The sequence below is a fragment of the Epinephelus lanceolatus genome, chromosome 6 (genome assembly GCF_041903045.1).
Source record: "Epinephelus lanceolatus isolate andai-2023 chromosome 6, ASM4190304v1, whole genome shotgun sequence".
NCBI lineage: Eukaryota > Metazoa > Chordata > Actinopteri > Perciformes > Serranidae > Epinephelus > Epinephelus lanceolatus.
In genome coordinates this window covers 17,055,478-17,082,079 of record NC_135739.1, presented here as the reverse complement: position 1 = coordinate 17,082,079, position 26,602 = coordinate 17,055,478, and the positions used below count along the sequence as shown (strand labels likewise).

Below are 26,602 nucleotides of genomic sequence, written 5' to 3'. Positions count from 1 at the left end.
ACCAGTGTGGCAAATACAGTTTACTGCATTACGATCAAAGTAGCGTTCCTGTGTCTGAAAGGACTGTCGTGTCAGCTGACGATCAGCTGATCTTTGTGGCACTAATAATTTCATGCCCCATGGTGTGAACATGTGCTGTCAGCTGCATATGCCTCATATGTGGTCTTGTGGCTTTGCATCAAACGATATGAGCAAGGTCAAAAGGGACTCGTATTAAACAAATATCTGTGTCACTGGAGACAATACAGAACTACTTATGATGGTATTAAAGCCAACTTTGTAGATTACATAAAGAAGGCTATCTAGCTTTGAGAGTAATATTAAACTGTATTGTTTTCTCAACATTAAGATCCCATTATCATTAAATTAAATACAGCCACACGTTGCTTTGTGCCCTCTTATTATTCTATGAGATTATCACTATTTCTTGGTGTGTGCTTGGCCTCCATTAATTGCTTCTTGAAGCTATAATTTTGTATTTATATCCGTTTAATACAATTTAAGTAAAAGGAGCGCGGTTGTTGAAGTTAAATATATTGTTGTAGTGTCAGTCTGACTGTGTGTGCGCTGGTTGCGTGTATGTGAGTGTGTAGATCTGAGTACAAACCTGCAGACACACTTCTTTTTGTCTGGGAGTGTGAGTGTGCACTGATGAGTGTGCTCCCTGGAGACAGGAAGGTCACAGCTCTGTCAGTTTGATCAATATTGACACTGTGTGTCTGTTCTGTGTGTGGGTGTGAGTGAGTGAGTGTGTGTGCCAGCACTGTTGCACACATGCATATTTGCGATTGTGTGACTGATTACACCGGGATTTTGTGTAAACAGAACTGAGATTTTAGTTAGTGTGGCTTTGAGCATGTGTGTGTGCGTGTACAGTGTGTGTGTTTCTGTGTGTGACTTTTCTGTCAGTGTTTGCGCTGTGTGAATGCATGGTTGCCCAATCCAGACATTTATATTTATTCACCCTGTACAAGCAGAGTTTGGTTGTTTTAGCACCTTTTCTCAAGTTTGGTCTATTAGCAGGTCTCACAGTGTGATTACTGACCCTACATGTGATATACATTTTGTTTACATGTGTGTGTATTTATCTATACCAGAATGTTTATCCTTACTTTCTTCCTGTGGTATTAAATGTGTGTGTTTATATGCTGTTTGTGTGTGTTTGTGTGCAGCACCAGCAACAGGTGGTCCAAGCAGTGGAGAGGGCCAAGCAGGTCACGATGGCTGAACTCAATGCCATTATCGGGGTGAGTCACCTCCATTCATCTTGACAACACAAACACACACACACCTGCACGTATAGGCATAGCAACTGAAGACTTGCCAACTAATCTAGCAGATGAAAGTCAGCTGATTAAATTCTTTAGTCACTGGTCTATAAATAGATAATGTAATAGGTGATGTAAGATGTAAACATCACACATGAACACAGCTAATGGACAGAGAAGGGTTTTCTTTTTTGAAAACTGGACTTTGAAAATTTATTTTTTGATGCATCATCGCACGTTGCATTTTATTATATCCACTGAAAGAGCCAATCTGTTGGAGTCAGGTGTTAATCAGCATCTCATCCAGAGTGTGTGGTGTCCCACTGTTATTTGAAGCCCAGTGATCAGATGTGGCAGTGGTAACTGTGATGTTTCATCCTGTTTTACTGGGCTCTGTTGCCAATTTTATATTAAGCTGCTCCCAGTAAAATAACTGGGAGCAGCAATTTTGAAGCTTCTGGCTGACAGAAGTTTAAATGAGTAACTACTAAAAATTTGGAGTAACCAGTCCAACTTGCCAAATAACACAACAAACATCGTAGCTTTGGCTCAGTCTCTTGTGCAGGAACTCTTTTGCAAAAACAGTCGAAGAACAGAAAGAAATCCAACACATTCTCACTCCGACCTCATCACATATTGACGTTTGGTCACGGACCTTCCATGTTCAGATACGACGTGAAAGGTATCCTGGATGTGTTGGTTGTTGACATTCTGGGACGCCGTGTCAAGTTCTGCCTGTTACATGCATTGTCTTCTTTCAAAATAAACGCACTATGTAGGTACAACACAGCGAATTGAAGTGTTTTTTTCCTTCAACAGCTAACGCACATGGTTAGGTTTAGGATAAAATACCAGGGTTTGGCTTTATAATCTTACAGGACACAAACGCCACTCTCCCGGGTGAAAGTTGTTTGTTGGACCTAACGCCAACCCTGCTGGGACTTTTGCAACCTTAATTTCCGTTCTTATACCGCTGTGTTTCCCCCTGATCCCGCCAAGTGCTATGAAACTATAAAGGCAACCAGCTGTGTATCATGCCGACGTTAAAGGACAGCTTTTTTCGTCAGTGTCTTATGCCGCAAGTCACTGCCCAAGCGCCGGATTTCCATGACTTCGGAGTTGAGAAATCAGTGATTGTTGTCAGCTCTAATATCAGTCTTTCTTGTCAGAGTATGGATTATATTTCTGTCCACTTACTGTACAACAACAGCACCGTGTACACTGCATTAATTACAACTGAGATTAAGGTTTCTGTGTTAGATACTCTCTGGACAAAAGACATCATGTTTAAATTAAACTGAAGCTAACATACAAACTGACACACATGATGTAACAGAACTAGGGCTTTGATTTTCTGCCCAGACCTGACGGGGCCCAGTAGACCTGCCCGGTTCAGGCTGGGACGAGCTGTAATTTCTTAAAATTTCCTCTGGCTTGAATCAGGTCAGGTTTGCAATCCCCCAGTGCCAGACAGTGCTTTTTTAATGTACACCTTACAGTCTGTGTAATGTGGGCTGTGTTGCTGTTAACCCATTATAACTAATTTAGGATTCATACTGACAAAGAATTAGAATCAGGGGGTCATTTGCTCACATGCACAATTCCAGGGCACTGCACAGGAGACACATTAAATTGGCCCTTCTCTTGTATAAATGGCAGGAGTTGCATTGGACTGGAAGGAAACAAGAGAAACAGAGAGAGAAGGGCTGCAAAGCAATGTGGCTGGCAGTGTTTGCCTCTGCTTCCCCAGTAGAGGGAGAGTGCATAACATGCTGTGTGCATTCAAAGATAGGGATAAAGTGAGGGGCACAGCCGGCTCTGCCGAACCTGTCGTGTGTGAGACGCAGATCTGACGACAGACTGTTGAAATAACAGAAGAAAGAAAAGGAGGAGAGGTCGTGCTAGGAAAGTTAGCAGCCCTCCGCTTGTGATAAATGTTTTAGTTTTATTAGTTTTGTTTTAGTTTTATATTTACAGTGTAAATTCAGGTTTTTAATCAGGCCCGGGCCCAAAACTGCTGCCATGGTTTGGGCTCAGTTTGAGCTTTGACAGACACTGTTTCGATAGAAGCTCTAAACAAAATACATGCCTTAACTACACCGATAACTTTTGACACGCTCATAACACACCTACACTTAACAGCGCATGATCACCTGACCAAGGCCAACATATTATTATCACATGCTTGTCTGCACATATATGTCTTAACATGCACACACACACACAGACACAGTGATGCTCCTGAGTGCCCTCGCAGACGGGGCTTTCCAGAGCTTGTCAGAGCACTGATCACATTTCTGTCTACTTAAAGCCCTTTGTTTCTCCCAGCACTACAAACACCGCCGTCTCTAAGGTGTGTGTTTGTGTGAGCGTATGTGTGTCGAAAACACCAGCTTGACAAAACAACACACGGCAACACATCATAATGCTCCCCTCAGGATAATAGCCTTTCTTTATCTCTAGCTGCTCTTTTGCTCCCTTTACTCTCTCCATCCTCCATCATCCTCTCTTTCCTGCTTTGTCTTTGTGTTCGTTTTCTTTTTTGGATTTTCTCATCTCTCCTTTTGTAATCTTTTATCATTCTCTTCCTCCCACTATGGCCTTGTCCTCATTTCTCCTCTCCCATTGTCTTTGACTACGTCTTATCTTTTGCTTTCTCTCCGCTGCACACACTTTCCCTCCCTCTTCCTGTGCTCATTTACCCTCTCTCCCTATCTTCTCCCTCCTGTTCATCTAATTCTCCTTCACTTTTCACTGCCTCCACCGTGATTTCCCTCTGTTCCTCCCCATCATTTACTCCCTGACTCAAACATTTTCTTTCCTCTCTTTTACCCTCTCTGTGTTTTCCCTTGGCCTCTTTCTCAATCTTCCTCCTCCTGCCTTTCCCTCATAATAAATCCCATTCATCCCCTCGCCTCCTTTCACTGACTCTCCTTCTGTCTTTCACTTTCCATCTCCTCCTTCCTCCACTCTCTGCGTGTTTCCTGACCATTTAATTTCCTTCTCCTCCATCTTTCCTTTACCTCTGTCTCGTCCTTGGTGTCCATCTTTCTCACCTCTTAATCCACTAATCTCTTTAACATCCTATCTTCCCTCATCTTATTTTCCTCTCTCGCTGTTGAGCTCTCCATGTGGATTTCATTTCATTCACCTTCTCCTTTCCTCCTATCTCTCTCACCTCCCAACTTTTTTCTTCTTTGTTCTTTGCACTTTCTGATGTTTATTTTCTATCCGTTTCTTCTTCACCTTGTTTTTTTCTAACCAACCACCCCCCTTGTATGATACCATCCCTCCCTGACCCCTCCCTCCCCGACCCCTCCTTTCCCTGTGGCCACAGCAGCAGCAGCTCCAGCACCTGTCTCACCATGCCCCTGGCATTCCTCTGACGCCACACCCATCGGGCCTGTCCCTGGGGGCGGGAGGCTCGGGGCTTCTTGCGCTGACCGGGGCCCTGGGGGTCTCGGCCCACCTCGCCTCCAAAGATGAGCGCAACCACCTTGATCCCGAACATCTCAGAGGTAAAGAACCGTGTACTTTTAATCCTCAGGTTTGTCTCCAAAAGATTTAAATGTTGTCTACAAGAGCCAATTGTAGCCGGAGCAGTGGGGAGTTAGACTCTGACATTTACGTGTTAGCCTACTAATTAAAACAGATTCATGACAGGAAATTCAGCAATTATTGTTGTTCCTTGTTTCTCTGAAAATAAGTTGGACTATCTCACCTGATCTTGCGACTTAAAGTCATTGGCAGCTGCTTTTATCAACTAGAAGACAGTTTAGCCATGGTTAGAAGGCCCAGAGCCATATCTTACACCTGGCACAAAGTGATGTACAGGGCAACGCAAATGTCCTTGCTAGTTTAGACCAACACAGCTGTCATTTTCATGGCCAGCGCCCACATTGTGTTAATAACAATGCTTGCGTTCATGGGCGTGTAGGTACAACCCAGCTCTTAAGCAAGGTTTATGCTTCCGCATACCTAGACGCAGAGGGCTTTGCGGAGGCATTGCGTCCCTCTGTGACCAACGCAGAGACGTGATGTGCACCTCCAAAAAATTGTAACCATGCGTCGAGGCAACGCAGACCGCAAGAGCTATGATTGGTCCTTCAAACTACATCATTTCCGGCATTTCCCAAGGTTTCACTTCCTGCTGCAGTACCACAACACTGCCATTACAGACCATCGGCGCAGTCGCCTCTCTCTTCGTTGTACCATTTGTAATAAGAGCATTTGTTGTTCAATGTCGATCATTTCGAGCTCCAGCAACAGTCTTTCTCTCTCGGTTGCCATCTTCACTGTGACTAGAGCAAAGCCGGAAGATAAACAAACAATGAACGAGCAACGACCATAGACGTCACAGAGTCTAGGTAGGTATATAAAAGAACACAGCGCCCCCAAGGGTTCAGTCAGGTGAATTCTTGGCGTACTCCTATTTTGAGGCAGACCTGGTCTAAAGTCAGAGTCGTGCTGTATCTTCCTGCTATTTAAAAGACATTAATATATGATACAACATTAATGAGGAACATATAAATTACATTCTCTTAAATGTGAACATAGTACAGAGCAGAGCTGCAGAGCTGCTGTCTGACTCCACATTATTAGAGACACTGTGTGCATTTACAAACGAGGAGCAGCGTAGCGTCATGGATTATTACAGAAGCTAAAAGTTTAGTTATGTTTCCTCTGTCAAATTTACAACTACAGTTTTTAGTTTTGCAGCTCAAATGCCCCACGATATTTGCTGCAGTGACATTACCGCTGTTACTACATTACTCACAGCAGAAACCTGCTTGCTTCCCAAATTTGCCCAATCCGACATGTGAAAAAAGCAGCGCGCCAGGTGTAGGTGCACCTGGCTTTAAAGGGAATGAGAGACGCTCTGATCGGTTGAGCTCATGTTATGCCCAAAACACCCCTATCATTATTTAAGGGACTAAATACAACCTCCTCAACCCTTGCCCTTTACTTTGTGACCAGATGATGAGCCGTCTAACTAGCAAAAGTAGTTGGACACACCCTAAATGCATTTGTGCCATGCACTTTAGATTGTTTAAGAAGAGCCCCAAAAGTTCATAGGAAGATATTCTGATTAATATTGGAGAAACACTGCGGTATTTAGAGCAGGATGTGAACAGGGCAGTTCAAATTGTGTAGTTAATGCAGAAGTTTTCACCCTTATAGCACTGAGTTACTCTAAAGTACCATATATCATAGTTACAGTGAAAATCTGTGTCCTTTCAGTTGTTTCAGGTCAGTGTACACAAAAGATTTCGTCACTGAAAATCAGTTAGACTATTCAACATGTTGAGAAGATGTTAAATAAGTTCAGTAAGTGAGGTGCTGAAGCAGACTCTGAGAAATCATCCACAATAGAACCATTACAAACTGAATATGCAAAAATTAAATGTTTGCATTTCTGCATGTACACGTGAGCAGCAGTGAGAGAAACTTTGACTACAGCCACAGAATAATCATTTTCAATCAGATAAAATGCAAAGCAAACTGTACATCACATGTGACTGGCAGCTTTTGTGTCATTTGTACAGGAAGTCACCTTTTGGACTGAATTTGAACTCGCTCATTTAGATTGCTGTCATAATATGGACAGACGTATTCAAGGCACTTGTGTAAATGCAGGAGAAACGCTTTCTCCCAATGAACTTTCATTCACCCCGATAGAATATCTTATCTTTGCGCTCCGTTTCAGGCACCAAGCCAAGAGAGACTTTCTCATGAATAAACTGAGAGCTAGAAAGAGATAAAAAAAAGAGGGAACAAGTAAGAGTAGAAAGGGAGAGAGATAGAGAGATCAATGTGTTCATATTGGCGTGCTAAGCATCTGTGTGAGAGCTTATGCGTGTCTGCAGCTGTGTGTGTTTCTGTTCTTACATAGGAGAGGAAGAATGAGTGAAAAGATAGTGAGCGTTGAAAGAGGCAGCAGGGGAAGACAGCGAGCTTTGTCTAGTTGGAGAACAGGGAGAGGGAAAGATAGAGAGGCTGGAATCGGGCACAATAGTGGGTCTGTATCTTTATTAGAGAGGAGCAGCCGTAGTTCAGCCTAACCTTGGCTGACTGGGGGACTTGTTATTATTATCAGGACTGACGTCAAACTTTTTCTCTTTTCCCCTTTACCCCTCTCCCTCACTCCCTCTTTTCTCTCTACTCTGTTCTTTTTCCTTACCTTTCTCCGCCCCATCCCAGAGGGAGCACCCAGCAGGGTGAGTAGTTGTGTATGTGTGTACTGTACGTGTCGTCTACACTCACATTTCAGTGCATGTGTGTATGTGCGTGTGTGTGTGCGTGTGACAGTGATAAACTGAGGGGAAATGGAGACGCACTGTAAAGTGGCCTCTAAAAAAAGGCTGTGTGGTGCTGGAGCTCAGCCAGAAGTGGCACAATAGCTGCTCAGCACTATCAACCTTGAGCTCCTCAAGGTTTCCTCCATCACACTAACATCTGAGCTCACAGCATTTTGCTGTTATCTGGAGTAGAGTACAAATTGAGTGAACGGATGAACAAGCAACTGTTTGTTTATCAGCACCACAAATGTTCTGGTAATCTACAAGACTTACAGAACAAGTGAAAGGATTAAAATCAAGTTAATGGCAACTGCTGCCCGGAGCATGCCAGTCAGTGTTTGTGGAAATGAGTGTCTCTTGCTTAATGTCTGATGTAAAATTTAAATAAACACCAAATATCACACCACTGAGATCCATTTGAAAAGATGTTTCCCAACAGAACTTGTTCTGTTATATCGTTAGTTAATATTTGGTGAGAGTTGCACAGCTGCCAGTACTGCAGGAGGGGTGGGGAGTGAAACCTATTCAGACGAGTCCTTTGTGTGCATTCTGTTAACTTGTGAAACCACTGTACTGGAAAACTAAACTTGTGTTGATATGAATGAAAGAACAGTCTGAACAGTCCATGACTGGTGTGTTTTTGTGCTGTCACCTTAGAGACAGAAACATGTACTTTGCCTGATATCAGACAGAACTGTCAACTCGTTACACTCAGTTTACAGCTGCAGTCTGGAACTGTATCTACACTTACTGATTTCTGTGGGAGGGGGATTCAGTTTTCCTTAACCCAGAGGGAGGCAACCTGCGGCTCTGGAGCCACATGCAGCTCTTTTTTAAGCCCTGTTTCCACCAAACACTTTCAGTATGGTACCTTTGGAACCAAACGTAACCCTTCAGACATGGTACCTAGACCCTAGCGTTTCCACTGCAAACAGTACTCTTAAATGTGGGCGGGGTTGTTGTCACTCACTGCTCACTGTATTTCCTTCTTTATCAGTTTGCACCTCGTTTATCGTCCACAGAACGAGGTTGCACGCCGACATTTTCAGAACAAAATAGAACAGGCTGTAGTGAGAGTGTCTCGACTGGATATTTAAAAATAGTGGGTTTGTGTATTTAGTTTGTGTATTTGTGTATTTATGTAATAGTGGGTTTAGTATTTAGTGTATTTAGGTTTGTGTATTCTCAGGCAAGCTCAGGGGTTTAGTGTTGCCAGAGTCCACTGGAATGACGCTGGAATGACAAGTGAGGATTGGGATATATGCAGCTCACATAATCCAGTCGAAATTAATATACATTTTTAAATGCTTAAAGATCCACTCATTACTGAAAGTGTATGTCATCCAAAAGAGACAAAACTAAAGTAATAGCAGGTGTGCTGATGGATTCACGTCATCAGCTCGTGCATCGAGCAACATAACATAACAGGTAAATGTTCCACCTTAAAAGTTGTCAGCAGTCGGCCCAGTGAATTAAGTTATTTTTTCTCAGCCTACAGCTGCTGCAAGAGGCAGCAAAACATCCTTTCATTTTATAGTTACAGTTTACTAATAAAACGCTCCACAGTATGAACAGTGGTGACATGAGCCTCAAAACCAGCCACAACTCAGCCCTGAGCAGAGTGACCGTCCTCTATTGATCAGTCAACGGACTGCAGTGTTCACAGCTCCACCTTTTAGTACCAGATCTGTGTGCTAGGTACTCCAACAGAGGGGGGACCAAACATGGTAATGGTACGGGACGGTTTCATTGACACCATCCACAACTTTTTACAGTAGCATAAACTTATATGGAAATGAATAACACTGTGAGTTTTTACTTGTTTTAAAAGTCCATTGTGTAGGATTTAGTGGCATCTGGCGATGAGGTTGCAGATTGCAACCAACTGAAATTTCTCTCATGTGCCAAGTGTGTATGAGAATTGTTGTGGTTGATGCAAAAACACAAATGACCTAAAAAAAAAACATGCATATTAATGCTATTAATGTGCTATAGATGTGCATGCATCATGCTGCTTTTACATGGAATCAGGCTGTTGTTTGGTTTGTCTGTTTTGGGCTACTGTAGAAACAACATGGCAGACTCTGTGGAAAAGGACCCTGCTCTAAGGTTATGAAAACACAACTATACTTATTTTCAGATGATTATATACTAATGAAGACATAGTTATAAATATTATATGCAGTTTCAGCCAGTAGATGTCCCTAAATCCTACACACTGGACCTTTAAACCAATCACAGTCTTCTTGAGCGGCGCAGGAGGCCCAGGATTCAACGCCGTTGCAAATTAGTGTCAGGAGGGAACTTGTTTTGGTGGAGAGGGGAGTGCTGGCATTAAAATGGCTAAATCCCTACAGAAGAAAACACCACTAAAACATTCAAAGATATTTTAGTGTGTAGGTTGCTAGCTCGGGGTTGTTCTTGTTGTTTCATGCACAGAGCTAAAACCAAGTGTGGAAATAGGCCGGGCTATGCAAGACGAGTTTCACATAGCAACAGGGTTTTTGAAAATGGTAACATACAGGAAGCATGTTATGGTCTGATATAGGCGGCCAGTGACAGTCCACATCCTGTGAGCCTGATTATCTTCTAACACGATGCATGTTGCTGTCACACTGATTTATACATTAATGTTACTTGTGCTGGATGGAGTGACTCAGTGTTCAGTAACACAGACGAGGCTGTTTGAAGCTCATATCCAACAGTCTGTTAATTAAGTGTGAAGGTGAGATGTGACCGTGCGGTGGCTCAGGTTACCTTAATTGATGGGTTTAAAGAAAAAACAAAATCCATCCTCAGAAAAATCGAATGAATGCAACATGCAGTGAAACATGAAATGTATACAAGTGTTCATCTTGCCTCACAGGTTTTGCACATATTTTATGTCACTGTAGTTCAAAGTCCCCGTTAATCGCCTGGAGAATTAATGCAGTGCAAATGGGCTGATTGAAATTCAGTGGACGTCTATGGCTTGTCCTATTCTCTCTGGCTGCAGATTGCTCTGCTTTATGGAAACCGTGTGAACACTTGCGTACTGTACTGGCTGCAATGGACAGCTGGCCTTCATCAGTGTAACTGTTGATAACACAGAGAGGAGGGGGAAGATGAGGGTTAGAAGGAGATGGAGAGTGAAATTGGAAAAGGAAGGAGAGAGGGAGGGAGAGACTAAAGAGGAAGAGAAAAAAGAGCAAGAAAAATAGGGAGGGGAAAGGTTGTTAAAAAAATACCAGCAAGTCTTTGTTCTGGCTTTTTATTGCGAAATGAAAATGATTTAAAGGCGCTACTGACTTAACTTTCCCTCCCCCTCCCTCTATCCGCAATGAAACCCTTAGCATAATTTAATTGCTAAACACAATGCTCATTGTTAAGCACCAGGAAAATATTTCTCATATGAGTTGAGGTTTGTGCTGAACTTAGCCGAGCTTTACGGCGTTTGGAGAGGGAGGGGAGGGGGATGGAGAGGAGGCAGGGGGGAGATGCATATCAATTGGCATTTGTCAGAGAGCCCTGCATCAGTAAAACATGTTGGAATTTTAAATGGAGGGGAAAAAAGGGACAGCGAGAGGAAGTCAGGAGGAGAGGGAAGAAGGAGGAGGAGGAGGAGAAGAAGAAGAAAGAAGAGAGGGAAGTTTGTTGAGCCGCACTGAGGTCCATTGTGTGGTTTCTCCTCTCCTCTGTCCAGCGCTCCTTCCTGTCGGCCCCGTGGGCTCCTTCCTGTGTGACTCATTGGCGTGTTAAACCCTCACTGTTCTTGTCCTCCCCACAGGGGGACAGAGAATGACAAGTGGCCCTCGCCGAACCTCTGGCCCCTGCCCCAACACAAAAACACCACAATGCTTTGATCGGCTTTTCTGAGTGCTGAGCACCAGGCCAGGCTGTATTGTAAATATTGTAAATATGCCTGCACAGCTTTATTGCCCAATAATGAGAGTCATATTTTACATGAGGACTGGTGTGTCGAGGGGAGAGCACTAATTAGCTTTATACGCTGTCTCGTGTGCTTCTGTGGTTACGTCTTAACCTGTGCTTACATCTGCTGTTTTTGCTGTGTGTGTGTGTGTGTGTGTGTGTGTGTCATGTGTTTTTATTGGGCTTTCTGTTAATGTTTGCTTTTCCTTCTATACCCAAGCTTATGTCCACAGAGTGATTGCGTGTGTGTCTTCACATCATGCAAACGTGGGTGTGTGTGTATATGATGTACCATGTCACTTTGGTAAAACTTCTCTAATGATCAGTTTTTACACCTCTGTGTCAGATGCGTCTCTGTCTGCGTCTGCAGCAGTATCAGCAGTATCATGTGTGTGTTCACACTTGTGTTTGTGTCCTTGTCTTTCTCCAGAGTAAGTCAGTGTCATCAACAGACAGTCAGCCCGCCGAGGAGCGCCAAGGCCCATCAGGAGGCTACTCCTCCTCGCAGGGAGGCGCTGAGGCAAAGCGGAGGCGCTGTGATGACAAAGAGCCCCTTCCACCACACTCCTATGTACGTGTCTGTGTTTGTCCTTGTCCTTGTAAGATGAGATAAGTTGAGCTTTAAATGATGACCAAGGGGAAACTAAGTAGTTGCATCAGCACACTTAGGACACAACAAGGAAAAGAAACACAGGAGGGACACGTATATAAATAAAAAAAAAAAAAAACATGCATATTAATGCTATTAATGTGCTATAGATGTGCATGCATCATGCTGCTTTTACATGGAATCAGGCAGACAGTAGACAGAAAACACATGTGGGACAGCAGGACAATAAAACAGAACACATATGATGATATGTTGCCATGGTGACTCAAACTTTTGTTTGCAAAGAATGGAATAAAATGTATTCTATGAGATTATTTAGTGTTTATTATCTTGTGTAATCTTCTAGTTATGTCCTGTAAGTGTCCAGACCACCCACGTTTTGTCTTTGTGTGAAAGAGCTACGTAGCATTTATTTATTTATTCATTTTCCGTAATCACTTATCCTGATGGGGGTTGCGGGGAGCTGGAGCCCATCCCAGCTGACAATGGGTGAGAGACTGGGTACACCCCGGAGAGGTCACCAGACTATCACAGAGCTGACACTCTATAATAATAGGAATTGTGCAAATTTGCAGGAAAGCCCAATCAGTCTTCTTTCAGCATTGGCAGTATAAAAACAAAATCGGGGAGTGCAGCAAAATGCCGTCTGCCTACTTTTGTTTATACAGAATGCGCCTTTTTCAGGGCAATGGGGGGCGTTAGCAAGAAACACAACGTGTAGCTCAGCGTGTGACGTAAACAGTAACGTGGGAGGGAAGCCGCGGCTAGTCAGTCCTTGGGTGTTTCTCTCATAAGTCGGCCCGTTCTTCACCGTCCCCGTCATTTGATGGTTAATGACCTCTTTGTTTGCGAGGGCAAGGAGGGCGCGCAATTCTTTGTCTCCCCAGTTGCTCATCTTTACAGTGTCTGTCAGGTTTGCGTTTCCCTCTTGCTACTAGCTGCTCATTCCTGCTATCAGCTGTTTCCTGTTAGTCCACCGCCAGTGGGTCGCACATGTGGCATCATCAACAGCTCCTCCCACAAGTCATGAACAGCCCCTCCCGTTGCAGAAGGCCGCCTTGGTCTGTTTAGACTAAAAGGGTTCCGCCAATATGACTCCCCTATGAGGCGGAAAACTGGGCACCTCGGATCAACTCGCCAATCCAGCTCTGTGTGTCTAAATGCTCGCAGCTTGCCGGCAAAACGGCCCAACATTCACGGAAAATCTGGCAGTGTAAAAGGGGCTATAGAGACAGACAACCATTCACACTCACAGGCAATTAAGAGTCACCACATAACCTAACTGGCATGTCTTTGGACTGTGGGAGGGAAGACGGAGTACCTGGAGAAAATCCACACTGACGCAGAGTTCGAACCAGGAACCCTCTTGCTGTGAGGCGACAATGCAAAACACTGCATCACCGTGGCGCCCACATCCGTAGCTAACATCCGGTTGTAAATTCTGTCACAGAAGATGACAAAAAATTAAAATATTTGAGTGTAAATGCTGTTTACCGTTACTGTTGCTGGTATTCTCTGCTGGCCTCACCATATTTAGCGTCATGATATCCAGTTTGCTGTCTCCCTGATTCCACATGAATGCAGCATTTATTTTTGTTTTTTCAAATATAAAAAAAGCCACCAAAGACATCACAAAGTGCATGTGCATCTGTGTGTGTGTGTGTGTGTGTGTGTGTGTGTGTGTGTGTGTGTGTGTGTGTGTGTGCGCGCGCAAGGCATTGCCTGTGACATTACAGACCACACGGGTCGGGGGGCCCGTGGCCAATTAGAGCCGTGTTTGGTTTGGATGGGTCCAATGGGGAAGAGCAGGGAGCCACAGGCGATGTAATGCCAGAAGAGAGACGGCCAAGGCAGATAGCTGTAATGAATTAGATGGCTGTGTGTGTTTGCAGTCTGGAGGATTGATTGACACTGGGAGTCTGTCTGTGCAAGACGGCCTCCAGCTAAATCGGTTTGGCACCAACAACAACAGTCCAAATCTTCCCATTAGTTCAGAGCGAGAACAAGCACAGATAGTTTCCACTTTCTGAATGTTTTTCCTCTCTTTCTGTCTGTCGAGCCACATTACAGCTCCCATCTCTCTCTCTTTGCCTTTTCGCTCTTCTATATCTCTGTCTCTTTATCATCGGCTCTCAATTTCTCGTCTTTCCCCTCGCACTCTCCGTCGTCTTCCTGTTTTCTTTTCCTTTTTATTCCATCTCCTGTGTCAAATTTTTTTTTTCTTTTTTCTCTTTCCATTCCTCTCTCTTTCCCTCTGTTACTGTATTTTTGTTCTAGGAATAGGCTGTATGCATAGCCCTGTTTTGCCTCTGTATAATTAGGTACTGATGTCACTCCACACTGATGTCAATAGGAATATCAGGCCATGATCACATCAAAGAGCTGTTGCCATGGTGACTAAGTGCCATCATTCTCACCCCAGAAAAAGGGATAGAGAGATGGAGAGAGAGATGGCTAGACGGAAAGCTAAAATGTGCCACGGATGGGGAAAGAGCAACAGTGTGTGTGCGTGTGTGTGTGTGTGTGTGTGTGTGTGTGTGTGTGTGCGTGTGTGTGAGAGAGACAGATAGAAACAGTGTTTGTATGAGGGAGACGTTGGGTGAGAATATACAGTATATATATGGTATCCAGTATCTCTGCGTTAAATGTTGCATGGAGGACAGACACAGGAAGAAAGCAGAGAGCAGCGGTATTGATGTATCGATCTGTGTGTGCACTTGTGTGTGTTTTTTTTGTGTGTTTCCATCTTTATTATTAAAGTTCTCAATGTACACCTTCAGTATACTGTATGTCTTTGTGGCTGAGAGGGATAAAAAGCAACCAGTTAAACACCTGTCTTATTTAAATGGATAATAGACATTTGGAGAATGTTTTAACTTTCTTATATCTGCTCTGCTCTTCAGGACAGTGATGGAGACAAGAGTGAAGACAATCTCGTAGTGGACGTCTCCAATGAGGTAAGTCGCCTATCTGTATGTAAATTATGTTTGACACCCTCTTTTGTTTGACACACACTTAATCAAGTGGGTGTTACCAATATTTTTATATCAACAATGAACTTTGTGTGAAAGGGTTCACTTGAGCTCCTTTCCCACTGCACAAAAAGTGCTGCTGCTTTTTTATTAACCCCTGGCTTGATTTCTTCCAAAAACTCTGAAAAAAGGCAATGAGCAAGAAGAAATGACCCCAAATTTGCAAGAAATTAGTAAAAAGAGAAAATTAAAAACAAGAAAATTAGTTTAAAAAAGAAAATAAAGGTAAATACAAGGAAATGACCTGGAACAAGTGCCTGAAAATTCCAATAATGTGAATTATACATATCGTTTTCCAAAGCTTTTTTCTTTTTTTCCTATTTTTTTTAAATTTTAAATAGTTTTCTAACTTTATGTTTTTTGCTTTTTGTGGGACATTTCTTACTAAGTTGCTCATTATCTTTTTCCATGTTTTTGAAAGAAATTGCATCGATTTACTCAGGGTTCAAAGGTTTAAATACTTGTGAAAGGCACCTGAAAGCAGCACAAAAAAGTGATACTGCTCCTGCTTTCAAAGGGTTAAATGGGAGAGGTTACAATCGCCATTCACCCCTACATGACCCCTGCAATAGTCACAGGAATTTCTGGGCTCTAGCTCCGATCAACTCTGATCAGCAGCGATGGAAATACAACACCTGGGTGGATGCGCTAATTCTAGCCTCTCTACCAGTGTGATGCAATGATGGGCCTTCACAAATTCCACCCATCTCCATCAACATAGCACTCTAACTTTGTTTCAAATTAGTTGGCACCATGGTTAAGAGAGACTGGGAAAAGGAACAGATATAAAAAAGGAGTACACGCCATAACATTTTCACCGGCCTTCACGCACTTTCTACTGTTTACTAACCGCTTTCAGGGCAGTCCATGGCGCCGAATGTGACAAACCAGTACAAAAACCACCCCAGAAAGGCATACTCGTCCACTGGCATTGGGAAAGCAGTCTGTCACCTTTTTAATGGGTTTTCCTGTGTTAAAAAAACCTGCATACACACAGTTTTTGGTGTTCAAAGGGTATTGTAGTGACCAACCCACAGAGAATTATAACTTGACTCTGCTCTTCCCCTCAGCTCTACAGAGCATTCTTGCAACTCTCAGATCAATATCTTCTGTTTTTTACAGCCCATATCTTTACCGTCACTGTTCTTTTCAACTTTGTTTTCAGCTGGAAAAGAAAAAATCTGATAAATCCCCCTGTACATTACCACCTCAGCACCAAATTGCAGACAAATTGAATACCTAACTTGTAAATGTAGTGAAACATTTAGCAGCTAAAGAGTTAGATATTTTTATTCAGGAATTGGTGGAGACCCAAACAGAGCCAAAAGGAGAGTGAATACTAGACTTGTGTTAGCAGGGCAGCAAGAAAACCAACTTCAGATGAATGTTAATGTCGCTGAGTGTCTGCTGGATGTGTGAATAAGCAACTCTTTGATAATAAATTCACCATATAAACTAAAAAAGTAACATAAAAAATTAAAAGCCTAGTCCTAATTAAACGCCCAGTCCCTTTTACTAGCCCGTTGTGGCTACACTTTTTGAAAAATAAGGCCTGTCTGAATTAGGCGCCTGGTCTGGTTGCCAAGCAGTTCATTATTTATATAGAAGTTCTTTGGATATAACCAGGTTGTTGGCTATGTCAAATTATGTGTCCATTCCTCGATGATTCTTGAGTTATTCATATTCCTTGGATGCGCTGTCTGTCGGCGCTAGATCAAATGAATGATTCATAATTGATTCATTATTTATATTTATTCACACTGGTTTAAATAAAAGATTTGATTGTATTTCCCATCATTGCTGATTAACAGTTGTGTGAAAGGAATTTAAAGGCCTGTCCCAAATATAGGCCTGCTGATTTCAGTATGCAAATAATAGCCCGGGCTATTAATTGAAGTTATACAGTAATGATATTTAAGAGGCCACAAACTGACTGACTGAAAGCTCATATCTATTTGTGTGCATGCCAGCACACACATTAACACGTTAGCTTACCCTCTTGAGGTGTATTTGGTCGACAGCTTTATCTAATCAGTATTTAAATAACATCTTGGATTGTCTCTAAAGCTAATTAGTGTATAAAATAATCTGGGGCCATGCCTGGCAGTTCAGTATAGAAGACAAAAATTAAACATTTTTGTTTTAACTCCTAGTGTTTTCTTTAATTCCCTGGGAAATGAAACGGCTAGAACATTTCTATTCAGGGTAAGCATGTGTGGTTTCTCACCTGAAATACTTCCAACAACCAACAGAGCAGATGATACTTAAAAAATAAATATTTAAAATCCATGAAACTGCATGACACAAACTAAAAACCACAATCAGTTTCGTATTAGTAAACTCTCTTAGTAAAGTCTGATGTTGCAGGTAGCCCACTTTAAGTCAACAGAGTGGAGTAATAGAGAAGTTGAATCATCAGGGACATGTGGGTTACTTCTGTCTGATCATAACTTAACGGCACAGTCTACCAGTCGGGAGACCTCCTAGAAACTTCATACCCTGGTGACCACACTCACAGGAGTCCTACATCTCACAGAAATCATTTTCCCCATTACAGAAAAGTTAGTTTCTTCTGACCTCTTAATATTCCACCTTCACTACCAATGTTTACTCATAATTTTCCATCTCCACTACGGAAAATATTTAAGTCACCCACAGAGCTCACACTTCACTCTGTCTCCCACACACTTCCTCACAGCTATGTCCTTGTGTGCAAGCGCTGTACATCCCTGTTACAGAAAATATCTTTGATTTCCCTACAAAGCCACAAGTTACAAGCCGCCTTTATCCTGCAGAAGCTCTCTGACACTGTGCTGCAGCCCACACATGAATAAAGCATGAATACAACGTTGGGAGGACTAGTGTTGCTCGCAGGAACTATGGATGTACTTGGCACCGCTTGGAACCCTCCGTCCGTTGTCTGCATAACCCTGTCTGTCTGTCAATCTGTCAATAGTTCAATTCAGCACACTGATCTGTGCGCGTGTGTGTGTAACCTGATAAATTCATCTTTTTTGAATTGTATTGCATGTATTTTTTGCAAGAGATTTGCTTTTTTTTAAATCTTTTTTTGTGTGTTGCTTTTGAGCGATGGTCTTTACTTTTACCATTTATATCCCTCTCCTATATGAAGGAATAGCATTCTTTGCTAGCCTGATGCTAATGGCCCCGGATTGCGTCTTGTTTCACGCCCTCGTTTATCACGTACGACACTCATTCACGATCCGAGCCAACACTGTACAACACTGCGTCAGGCTGTAATCTAGCTGATATCGTGTAGTGTGAGCCCGGCATATGGCTAAATTTGAGTGTTTTGACAGTCTTGGAGAAGGAAATTGTGTCCTGAGTGACTTTTCTCGTGGCTGTGTTTTAGAGAAAGCCACAATCATAGTTGTACTGTACTAAACAACTCAATAGACTTAATATTACAGTGTAATATTTGATTATTAATTTAATTTTATTGTATTTTATTTTATTTTATCTTACTTTTTTTTTTTTTTTGGATTAATAAATTAATCCTTTTGTCACTCTCACAGCAAAAAACAAAAAAAATATATTGATTTTCATACCATCGAAGATGATGAAAAGCAGCACGTCTTTCAGATTTGAAACACTGGAACTGCTGAATTTTTGGCATTTTGCTTGAAAAAATACTCAACAAAAAGATTATCAGAATACCTGCAGATTAGTTTCTTTTTCTGGTAATCAACAAATCAAGTAATTGCTTCAGCTCTACACACACACACACACACACACACACACACACACACACACAGACAACACTGTGTTTGGGTGTTTATTTTGCTTGCTTGTTTTAATGTCAATCATGCGTCGTGACCTGTGTGTGTGTGTGTGTGTGTTGTGTGTGGATCTGTGAAATGTGAAACGAGTCAGCAGGTATGTAGCTAGTTCAGCTTTCCGCTGCAGTTTCCTTGTAAATAGGAAGAGCTCCTGTGTAAGCTCATTATCAGCCGCTGCTGTTTGTGTTCTCTTGTGAATCGCGTCTGTCCACACACACACACACACACACACACACACACACATTCATAAATACTTTGTCTGCTTATCTCTTCTCATCTACCTCTGTTTGTTTCATTTCTCTTTCCAGCCTCTCGCAGCCTTCTGTTCTTCCATCTTTCCACCGTCTCTTTTCTCTTCACTTGTTCTTTCCTTCTCCTCTCACCCTGCTCCACCTCCCCTTCTTTTCTCCTCCCTTCTCTCATTAGATAACTGCAGTCTGCTTCGTTTAATATATGCAAAGCCGTTTATGCCCCTGGAATATTTTAGTTCTTTAAATACTTCACGCAGTGTACCAAAATATGTTTTATCTAAGCCCTCTGTATTTTGATATTGCACACAAAAGCGGAACCGGTCTCTTGTGTGATTTGGAAACTAGTACAAAAGCAGAGAGAAAAAAAAATGTGACAAATGTGGGTAATGGCAGAAAAAGGGAGGCAAATTCTCTGGTGAGTGTGTGTGTGTGTCTTTTAGAAAGAATGTACGTGCACGCGTTTGAACATACATGCAAGGTTGTGCGTATGTGTGTGCGTTTCTGTTTGTGTACGGATGTATGCACCATGTAAATGTCTCTGTGTGTGGTTGTATGAGTAGATGAACTTGTGTGTGCGTGCATGCCTGTATGACTGTGTGTGTGTGTGAGCGTGTGTGTGTGTGTGTGTGAGTGCGTGTGTGTATAAGCACTAAAATGTCTGTGCTGATCACTGTGACCCAGTGAGAAGTGCTTACTCCAGCACTCTGTTCTGGGGGAGGCAGCGCTGGCTCAACAGTGGCTCCAGTGATGAAAGCAGCTGTAACAGCAACATTATCTCCAGGTCCATACACTACTGTACCAGCCACAGTGACAATCTCCACTGTTGTAATGTAATGTTCCCTGAGCTCTGAGTTCCTTTGCAAATCACAACACAGACTGTGACACTGGAGGCTGTGTTGGATCCATTAAGGAAGAACTTGCAGCGTTTTACTTGAAGTATTTTGAAACTCTGTAACCAACTGCTGTAATAAACTCTGCCTGGTTCGGCTGTTGGCAAACAGTGTTGACGAAAATACAGAAAAAGACAATAAGTGGGTGTTCGGTGCTGCATTATGAAATGCAAGGGCCTGCAATGTGGGGGCGTGCTGCCTCAGGTACAGGTGAGACAATGAAATATGATCCAGGAATTACAGTTTGGGTAACAGAGGTGTAACTTTGAGTTACTGAAAACATGCTTGTTTACAACCTGGAGGGATTTTACAGTTGAGACGTATCGTGGTCAAGTAGTGCGTAGTATTGCTTTATACTTACTTTATTAATTCTTATGCCTCTCGGGTTGTCTATACATACATACATCTAGACGTCACATTCTCATGAATGCAATATCTCAAGAAGGGCTTGAGGGAATTTCCTCAAATGTGGCACAAACATCCACGTGGACTTAACGATGAACTGTTTGAATTTGGTGGTCAAAGGTCACTGTGATCTCTCAAACCATGTTTTGAGCCATAACTCAAGAATTCATACACCAACAAAATTAACACAAAGCTCTAATAGGATCAAATGATGAAGTGATGACATTTTATATCCACAATGTCAAAGGTCAGCTTCACTGTGACATCATAATGTTCTGCACAAACACTTTTCTGGCCATTACTCATCGTCACAACTCAGGAGCAGAAGGGGAGACATTTGATCAGATACTGAACTGTTGACACTAATCTTGGGTGTCCATCTTGAAACTGGGCTGATGGTACAGATCTCCTGTGCTGAAGCAGAGGTTCTTTGCGTCTTTGTAGCAACATCTGTATGAAGCATTGCCAGCTGTCATGGCTACATGAGTCCGGACAATGGATGTCAACTGTAACTTGACTAAGAGTAGTTGTTTTGCAGTTACTCAGGTGCATTTGCAATAAAATATACTTCTACTCTGTTACATTGGGATTACACATTTCTTGCTATTTTCTCTGAGACATTAAGTGATAAATAGTTTTAATATTCAGCTGAGCTCACATGTGCACAACAGTGATTGTCCGGCAGTGAGAGGAACGAAAGCCTACTGGCCACAAACTGTAGCACCGCAGATGGAAAGGAGGTTTATGTTTTGGAAACTAAATGCATGTATACACATACACACACACACACACACACACACAATGCCGACTGTGTCCAAGCCTCTCCTTTGAGGATTCAAGTGACACAAAGTTATTTTTTCTTGTTGATTTGTTTTAAGAGATTAAACAGTGCTTAGCAGTCCCTATTTTGTCATGCGTCTTGTTCTGGATATGACACTTTAATGACAATAAATGTGCACTACATATTTGTCGGTATCTGTTTGAATGTTATACACTAGTGTAATAAATTGCTTGTAATGAATTTACCCAAGACGTGAGTAATTCTTTACAAGATGCTCTTTTAATCTTACTCAAGTATTTATTTTGTGAGTACTTTACTTCTACTTGAGTCAGTATTATTATAAATTAACAAAACTTTTACAGCTGGCTAATGTTGTGCCTTGCCAGATGATGTCACATAATGTTGTGCAAACTTTCAAGCAGGGCATTATGTAATGGTGTACTTTCTTTAGGTGGCAATGAAAAGAAAGTGTAGTTCAAAAACACATTGGTAAAAATCCTGATAACAATTGCGAAATGCTGCAAGGATCCCTCCTTCAAACAGAAACTCTCACAGTGGTGAAATGCTGTAAAATGGAGTGAAATGGAACAACAAAACAAGCTGAAGCACTGTGAGACCCTCTGAGAATAAAAATACATAAATAAGCACAGACCTTTAGATATTTTTAAATCTCTGTTTGTCATTCAGGAGCCTAACTCTCCTGCGGGCAGCCCTCCCCACTCCCCCCACGGGAACGGGTTAGACCGGGCTCCTACTCTACGGAAAGAGCTCCCGGGCTCCTCCAGCACAGGAGAGGCCCCCTCTACCCCAAACCCGCGCAGCCCCACCCCCGGGAAGTCCAAGGACCCTGCACAGGTGAGACAGAATGATTTTTAGAGAGTTGCTGCACTCTGCTGACTGTTAGGGCGCCATCTACTTTTCCTTTATGCAAATATATTACTGTCAACATGTTTAATGAGACTGAAGATTTTCAGCCTCTTTTCATATGTAATAAAGTTGTATTCCTTCTCACTTTGTACCCTCAGGTCCATTCCTGGTACTTGTTATGCTGAGATTTATGGTGTTTTTTGCAAAAACACTTGCAACTCATACAACCCATAATTATTATACAGTAACTAAACCTTGTCCTATGTTGAAAAGCTTCATGGATGTCTAGTACAGATAGCTTTAGTCAAAAAGTGACAGATAATCATTCTTAATGTTAGTGTAATAAAGGAGGGCTTAAGTGTGTTCAGTGTTACAGATCCCATGAAAAATCGACCATGTCTTTTATTTGTTATATCACTTGCTTGACTTCTCTTCAGATGGATAAGTCCCAGTCTCCGTTGTCCAAGTCTGGCACCCCATCCCCGTCCCACCGTGAGGCCCTTACCCCTGGAGCACCAGGAGCCCCAGGAGCCCCTGGTCCCAGCACCTCCTGCCTTCGTCTGGTCAGCAAAGCAGCATCCAGTGCAGACCCCCTTGGTGAGACTCTGACTCTTAACAAGCATAAAGAAATGTTAAAACTACAAAAAAATACTTTTGTAAATGTTGATAAAGGAGCTTGCCAGTACATATATAATGAACTACAACATTAATGTAGTACATACATGTACATACAAAACTTGATATATGTGTGACCACTACATCAGAAAGTTACAGAGAAAAACTCAGCCTAAAAGCACTTACATTATTTTATAGTGAGTATTGACTTTATGATTTAACTGATCGACTAACGCTCCATATTCTTTAAGGTGAACAAACTAGCTGGACCAGTTAGCTCTTTGAATTAGGGTGCTTTCACACCTGCCCTGTTTGGTTCGGTTCAGTCAAACTCAAGTTTGTTTGCCCCCTAAGTGCAGTTCGTTTGGGCAGGTGTAAACACAGCAATTGCACTTGGGTGTGCACCAAAACAACCGGACTGAGACCTTCTTGAAGTGGTGGTCTCAGTCTGATTACAACGGAAATCTGATGCGGTCTGAACCAACTGCAGTCACATGACACATTGTTTGGGTTAAACATGAGCATGTTACAGTCCTGGAGGATTATTAATGTGCGCCTCCTCCTGTACTGCCTTAATATGCACATTCAGCACATCCAATGCATCAAAACATTGTTTTCTAGTTGGAGCCGCGCCTCGTTTTCAAACTGTATGGTTTGACTAAAATGAACAATGACAGCAATATAGTCCATGATGAGCAGCACTAAAATCAACCTGCGTAGTTGTCCCTCCATTGTGACATTTTAAAGTGTCACATTTATTTTGCAAGTGTACTCTTCTTCAACGCTTTGTTTACTTCCTGGATTTTTCCCACATGGAAATTCTGACCAATCAAGAGCAGCTTTCTCGCGGAAGGCATTTTATCTGGTCCCCTTGTAAATGCTGCCGTGAGAACACGAACCAACTCTACGCAATTATACAACTTTCTAACAAAATTAGTCCCTGATTCAAACCAAAGCAAGACAACTCTAGGTCTGAAAACACCTTTAGATTGTCATGACCTTAATGGAATTTGCACCTATAGTCTTCCTCTGCCCTTCATATCATATATCCTTGTGTTCCTCAGTTTTTCCATTTCCCCATTTGTTCTATGACACAACTGTTGCATGTCATGCACTGATAGTTTACTGTTCTGTGCCAAAATCTCTTGATTTGATTATATCTGAATGTAATGTATTTAAACAAAAATGTGCCTATAGGACTTATGATTCAAATGTTCAAAAACATAAGAGAAAAGTGAAACCTCTCTGATATTTACCACTGTGCTCTTGGGCAAGACTCTTAACTGCTGTTTGCTCCTCTGTGGCCAGCAGTCAGGACCATTGTTGCACTTGACAGCTCAACAAATAAAATTTAATGAAAGAAAAAGATTTCCATTCTTCTCAGCCCCTCTGTGACTGTGCCGGTGTGCCGTGTACTGTTTCCCCCTCTTTATTTCCATCCTTCAATCCCTCCTTCCTCTTTCCCTCCCTCCCCAGCTCTCCGCAGTCCCATGTCTGTGCCCCCCGGTTCATACCCGGCTCATTTTGGCGTGGTGTCCCACGCAGGACTGAATGGGGAGCTGGCCAGCCCAGGAGGTTTCGGTGGGGCTTTAACTCTCTCCCCACAAATCAGCGCAGCAGCCAATGCCTACTCCCGAAGCCCCATGGTGAGTAAAGGCCAAATTATTCTTCTCTGTCAAGGTTTGATTTATAGTTCAGCACAAGCTCTAACCCTCTGACTGTTTCAAAACTACAGTGTGTTCTGAGTTATCAGGTAGTGTTGTGCATTCATCATAAAGTTATCATGTTTACACACTCTTTGATAGAAAGCAACAGTTATAGAGAGAAGTTTTGTAATTGAAATGACTTGTCTGGATTACAAAATGCACAACAGAAAAAAAAAGTTTAGCCTTTCTTCAGGCTGGTTTTTACATCGTCTCCTGTAGCCTTGTAGCTCTGACATGCATTTACATTTTTGTTGATGTACATGTCAGCTGTATGTAATCTCCATATGTAGCTCCCACAGGACTTCAACACAACCCAGCCTGAAGGCAGGATGTATACTGCAGTGCCCTGTTCATCACCCTGTCATCAGTCTGGGGGAAGGCAGCTCATAACATCATATATTAATATAGCACACTAATGTGCGCACATTCTGGTCTCCCCATTGTTTAAACGGGATAGTATGGATCTTTTGAAGTGGGGTTGTATGAGGTACTTATCCATAGTCAGTGTTTAACATACAACAGATGTTAGTCGGCACACTTCCTGTTGGGAAACGAAGCTGGAGTACGAAAGCTAAGCAATGTTCTGCTGTGGACGGGGGCAGCAGCAAAACTTATTTTAGCCACCTAAAACAAATCAGTATCACTTTAAGTGTATGCTACATTTAGAATATTTTCACTGCTCTACCTGATGGGGAATTGAAGTCGTTATATTGCTCTCTTCGAAGCCAGACTCCATTGAGAAAAACAGTAATTTAACATCACTTAACACAGGAGCTGCTGGTGTACCGCTTATTGTGTGACGTTGGTGTTTTAAAGGGTTAGTTCGGATTCACCAAAGTCAGACAATAACACAAGAAACTAACTGATCAAGGCAGCAGACCAGCAGTTTCCATGTTCAGTGAGTTAAAATTACTGTTATTCTCAAAGTCTGGTATCTTTGACGAGAGCATAGATGGGAAATTGAAGCCATTAACAGCTTCCCCATCACAATGGGCTGCCTACAGCAAGGTAGAGTCCTGAAAATATTCTCAACTAGTCCATACCCATTAGTAGCTTTGTCACCTTCTACCTATGCCAATCCTCAATGCGTATGTGCAGTTCCACATAGATCGACCACGTCAGTGAGTAGAAAAATGTGGGACAGACAGAATGACTGACTGACAGAATGACACACTGACAGTTTCCGTGATTATGTACAGCATACCATACCATGACTTAGTCATACCAAAAATTAGAGAAAAACCCAAACATTGGGCCACAGGGGGGGCCACAGCGATCGGTCGCATTTTAGCCATTTTTAAGCATTTCTCTGTTGTTATAGCACCACCCAGCCTCCACCTTGAGGCGTCCTGTTCTACATATCTATTAAGTTTAGTAAAAATCGATATGGTGATTAGGCCTAGATAAGAAATTAGCTCTCTAGCGCTCCCATTTTGTTTGATGGGGTCAATAATGGAGGGGTCCCCTCAGATTATGTGTGGTCATATGCCTACAAAGTTGCGTGGTGATCGGTGAAACCCTTGAGATGTAACACACCTTTATGTGATGAGCCATGCCCTCTGCAATATTCATTGCCTTATAGAAGCTCAGTTTTAGTAAGTTTTCCAACTTTTGCCAAGAGGGAACTTTAGATATTGGTCCCTAGATTATGTTCACCGAGTTTCATGCAGATCCGTCAAACTTCCTAGGAAGAGATCAATTTTAAGTGTTTTTTAAAAAAATTCAAAATGGCAGAAAATTTATATAACTGGAAGTTTTGAATTCTTGAGGCAAATTTGTTCCTCATGAGGAGAGGCATCTCTGTGCAAAGTTTCATGTCTCTACGACATACGGGGCATGAGATATGCCCATTCAAAGTTTGCAATTTCAGTCAGTTGCTATAGCGCCCCCCTTTGGCCAATTGATGTAATATTGCTTCATTCGCATCCTCCCATGACCCTCTACCACTGTGCCAAATTTCACATGGATTGACCAAGTCAGTGAGGAGAAAAACGTGGAACAGAGACACAGACGGACACACCCACAGACAGAGTGTTTGTTATTATATAGTAAGATATAGCTTACACTTACACTTTCTTTGGGTGTCTAAAGTGCATTTTGCTGCTGCCCCTGTCCACAGCTGCACATCACTTAGCTTCTGTGCTGCCTGCTTCTCCAAACTGGGGGCGT

At 42.4% G+C, this 26,602-nt stretch overlaps 1 protein-coding gene across 2 annotated transcripts in view; it reads left to right on the top strand.

The window, feature by feature from the left end:
- The window catches only part of tle2b (TLE family member 2, transcriptional corepressor b), a 127,896-nt gene that overhangs the window by 89,154 nt on the left and 12,140 nt on the right, over window positions 1-26,602 (top strand). The window contains exons 6-13 of one of the 2 annotated variants that reach the window (XM_033621928.2): window positions 1,173-1,247; window positions 4,609-4,786; window positions 7,470-7,486; window positions 11,907-12,047; window positions 14,990-15,043; window positions 21,933-22,100; window positions 22,550-22,709; window positions 24,204-24,373. In XM_033621928.2, coding sequence (XP_033477819.1) covers window positions 1,173-1,247; window positions 4,609-4,786; window positions 7,470-7,486; window positions 11,907-12,047; window positions 14,990-15,043; window positions 21,933-22,100; window positions 22,550-22,709; window positions 24,204-24,373 — 963 coding nt within the window. Of the gene's footprint in view, window positions 1-1,172; window positions 1,248-4,605; window positions 4,787-7,469; window positions 7,487-11,906; window positions 12,048-14,989; window positions 15,044-21,932; window positions 22,101-22,549; window positions 22,710-24,203; window positions 24,374-26,602 lie in introns of both variants that reach the window. The other variant, XM_033621927.2, reaches the window with a different exon arrangement.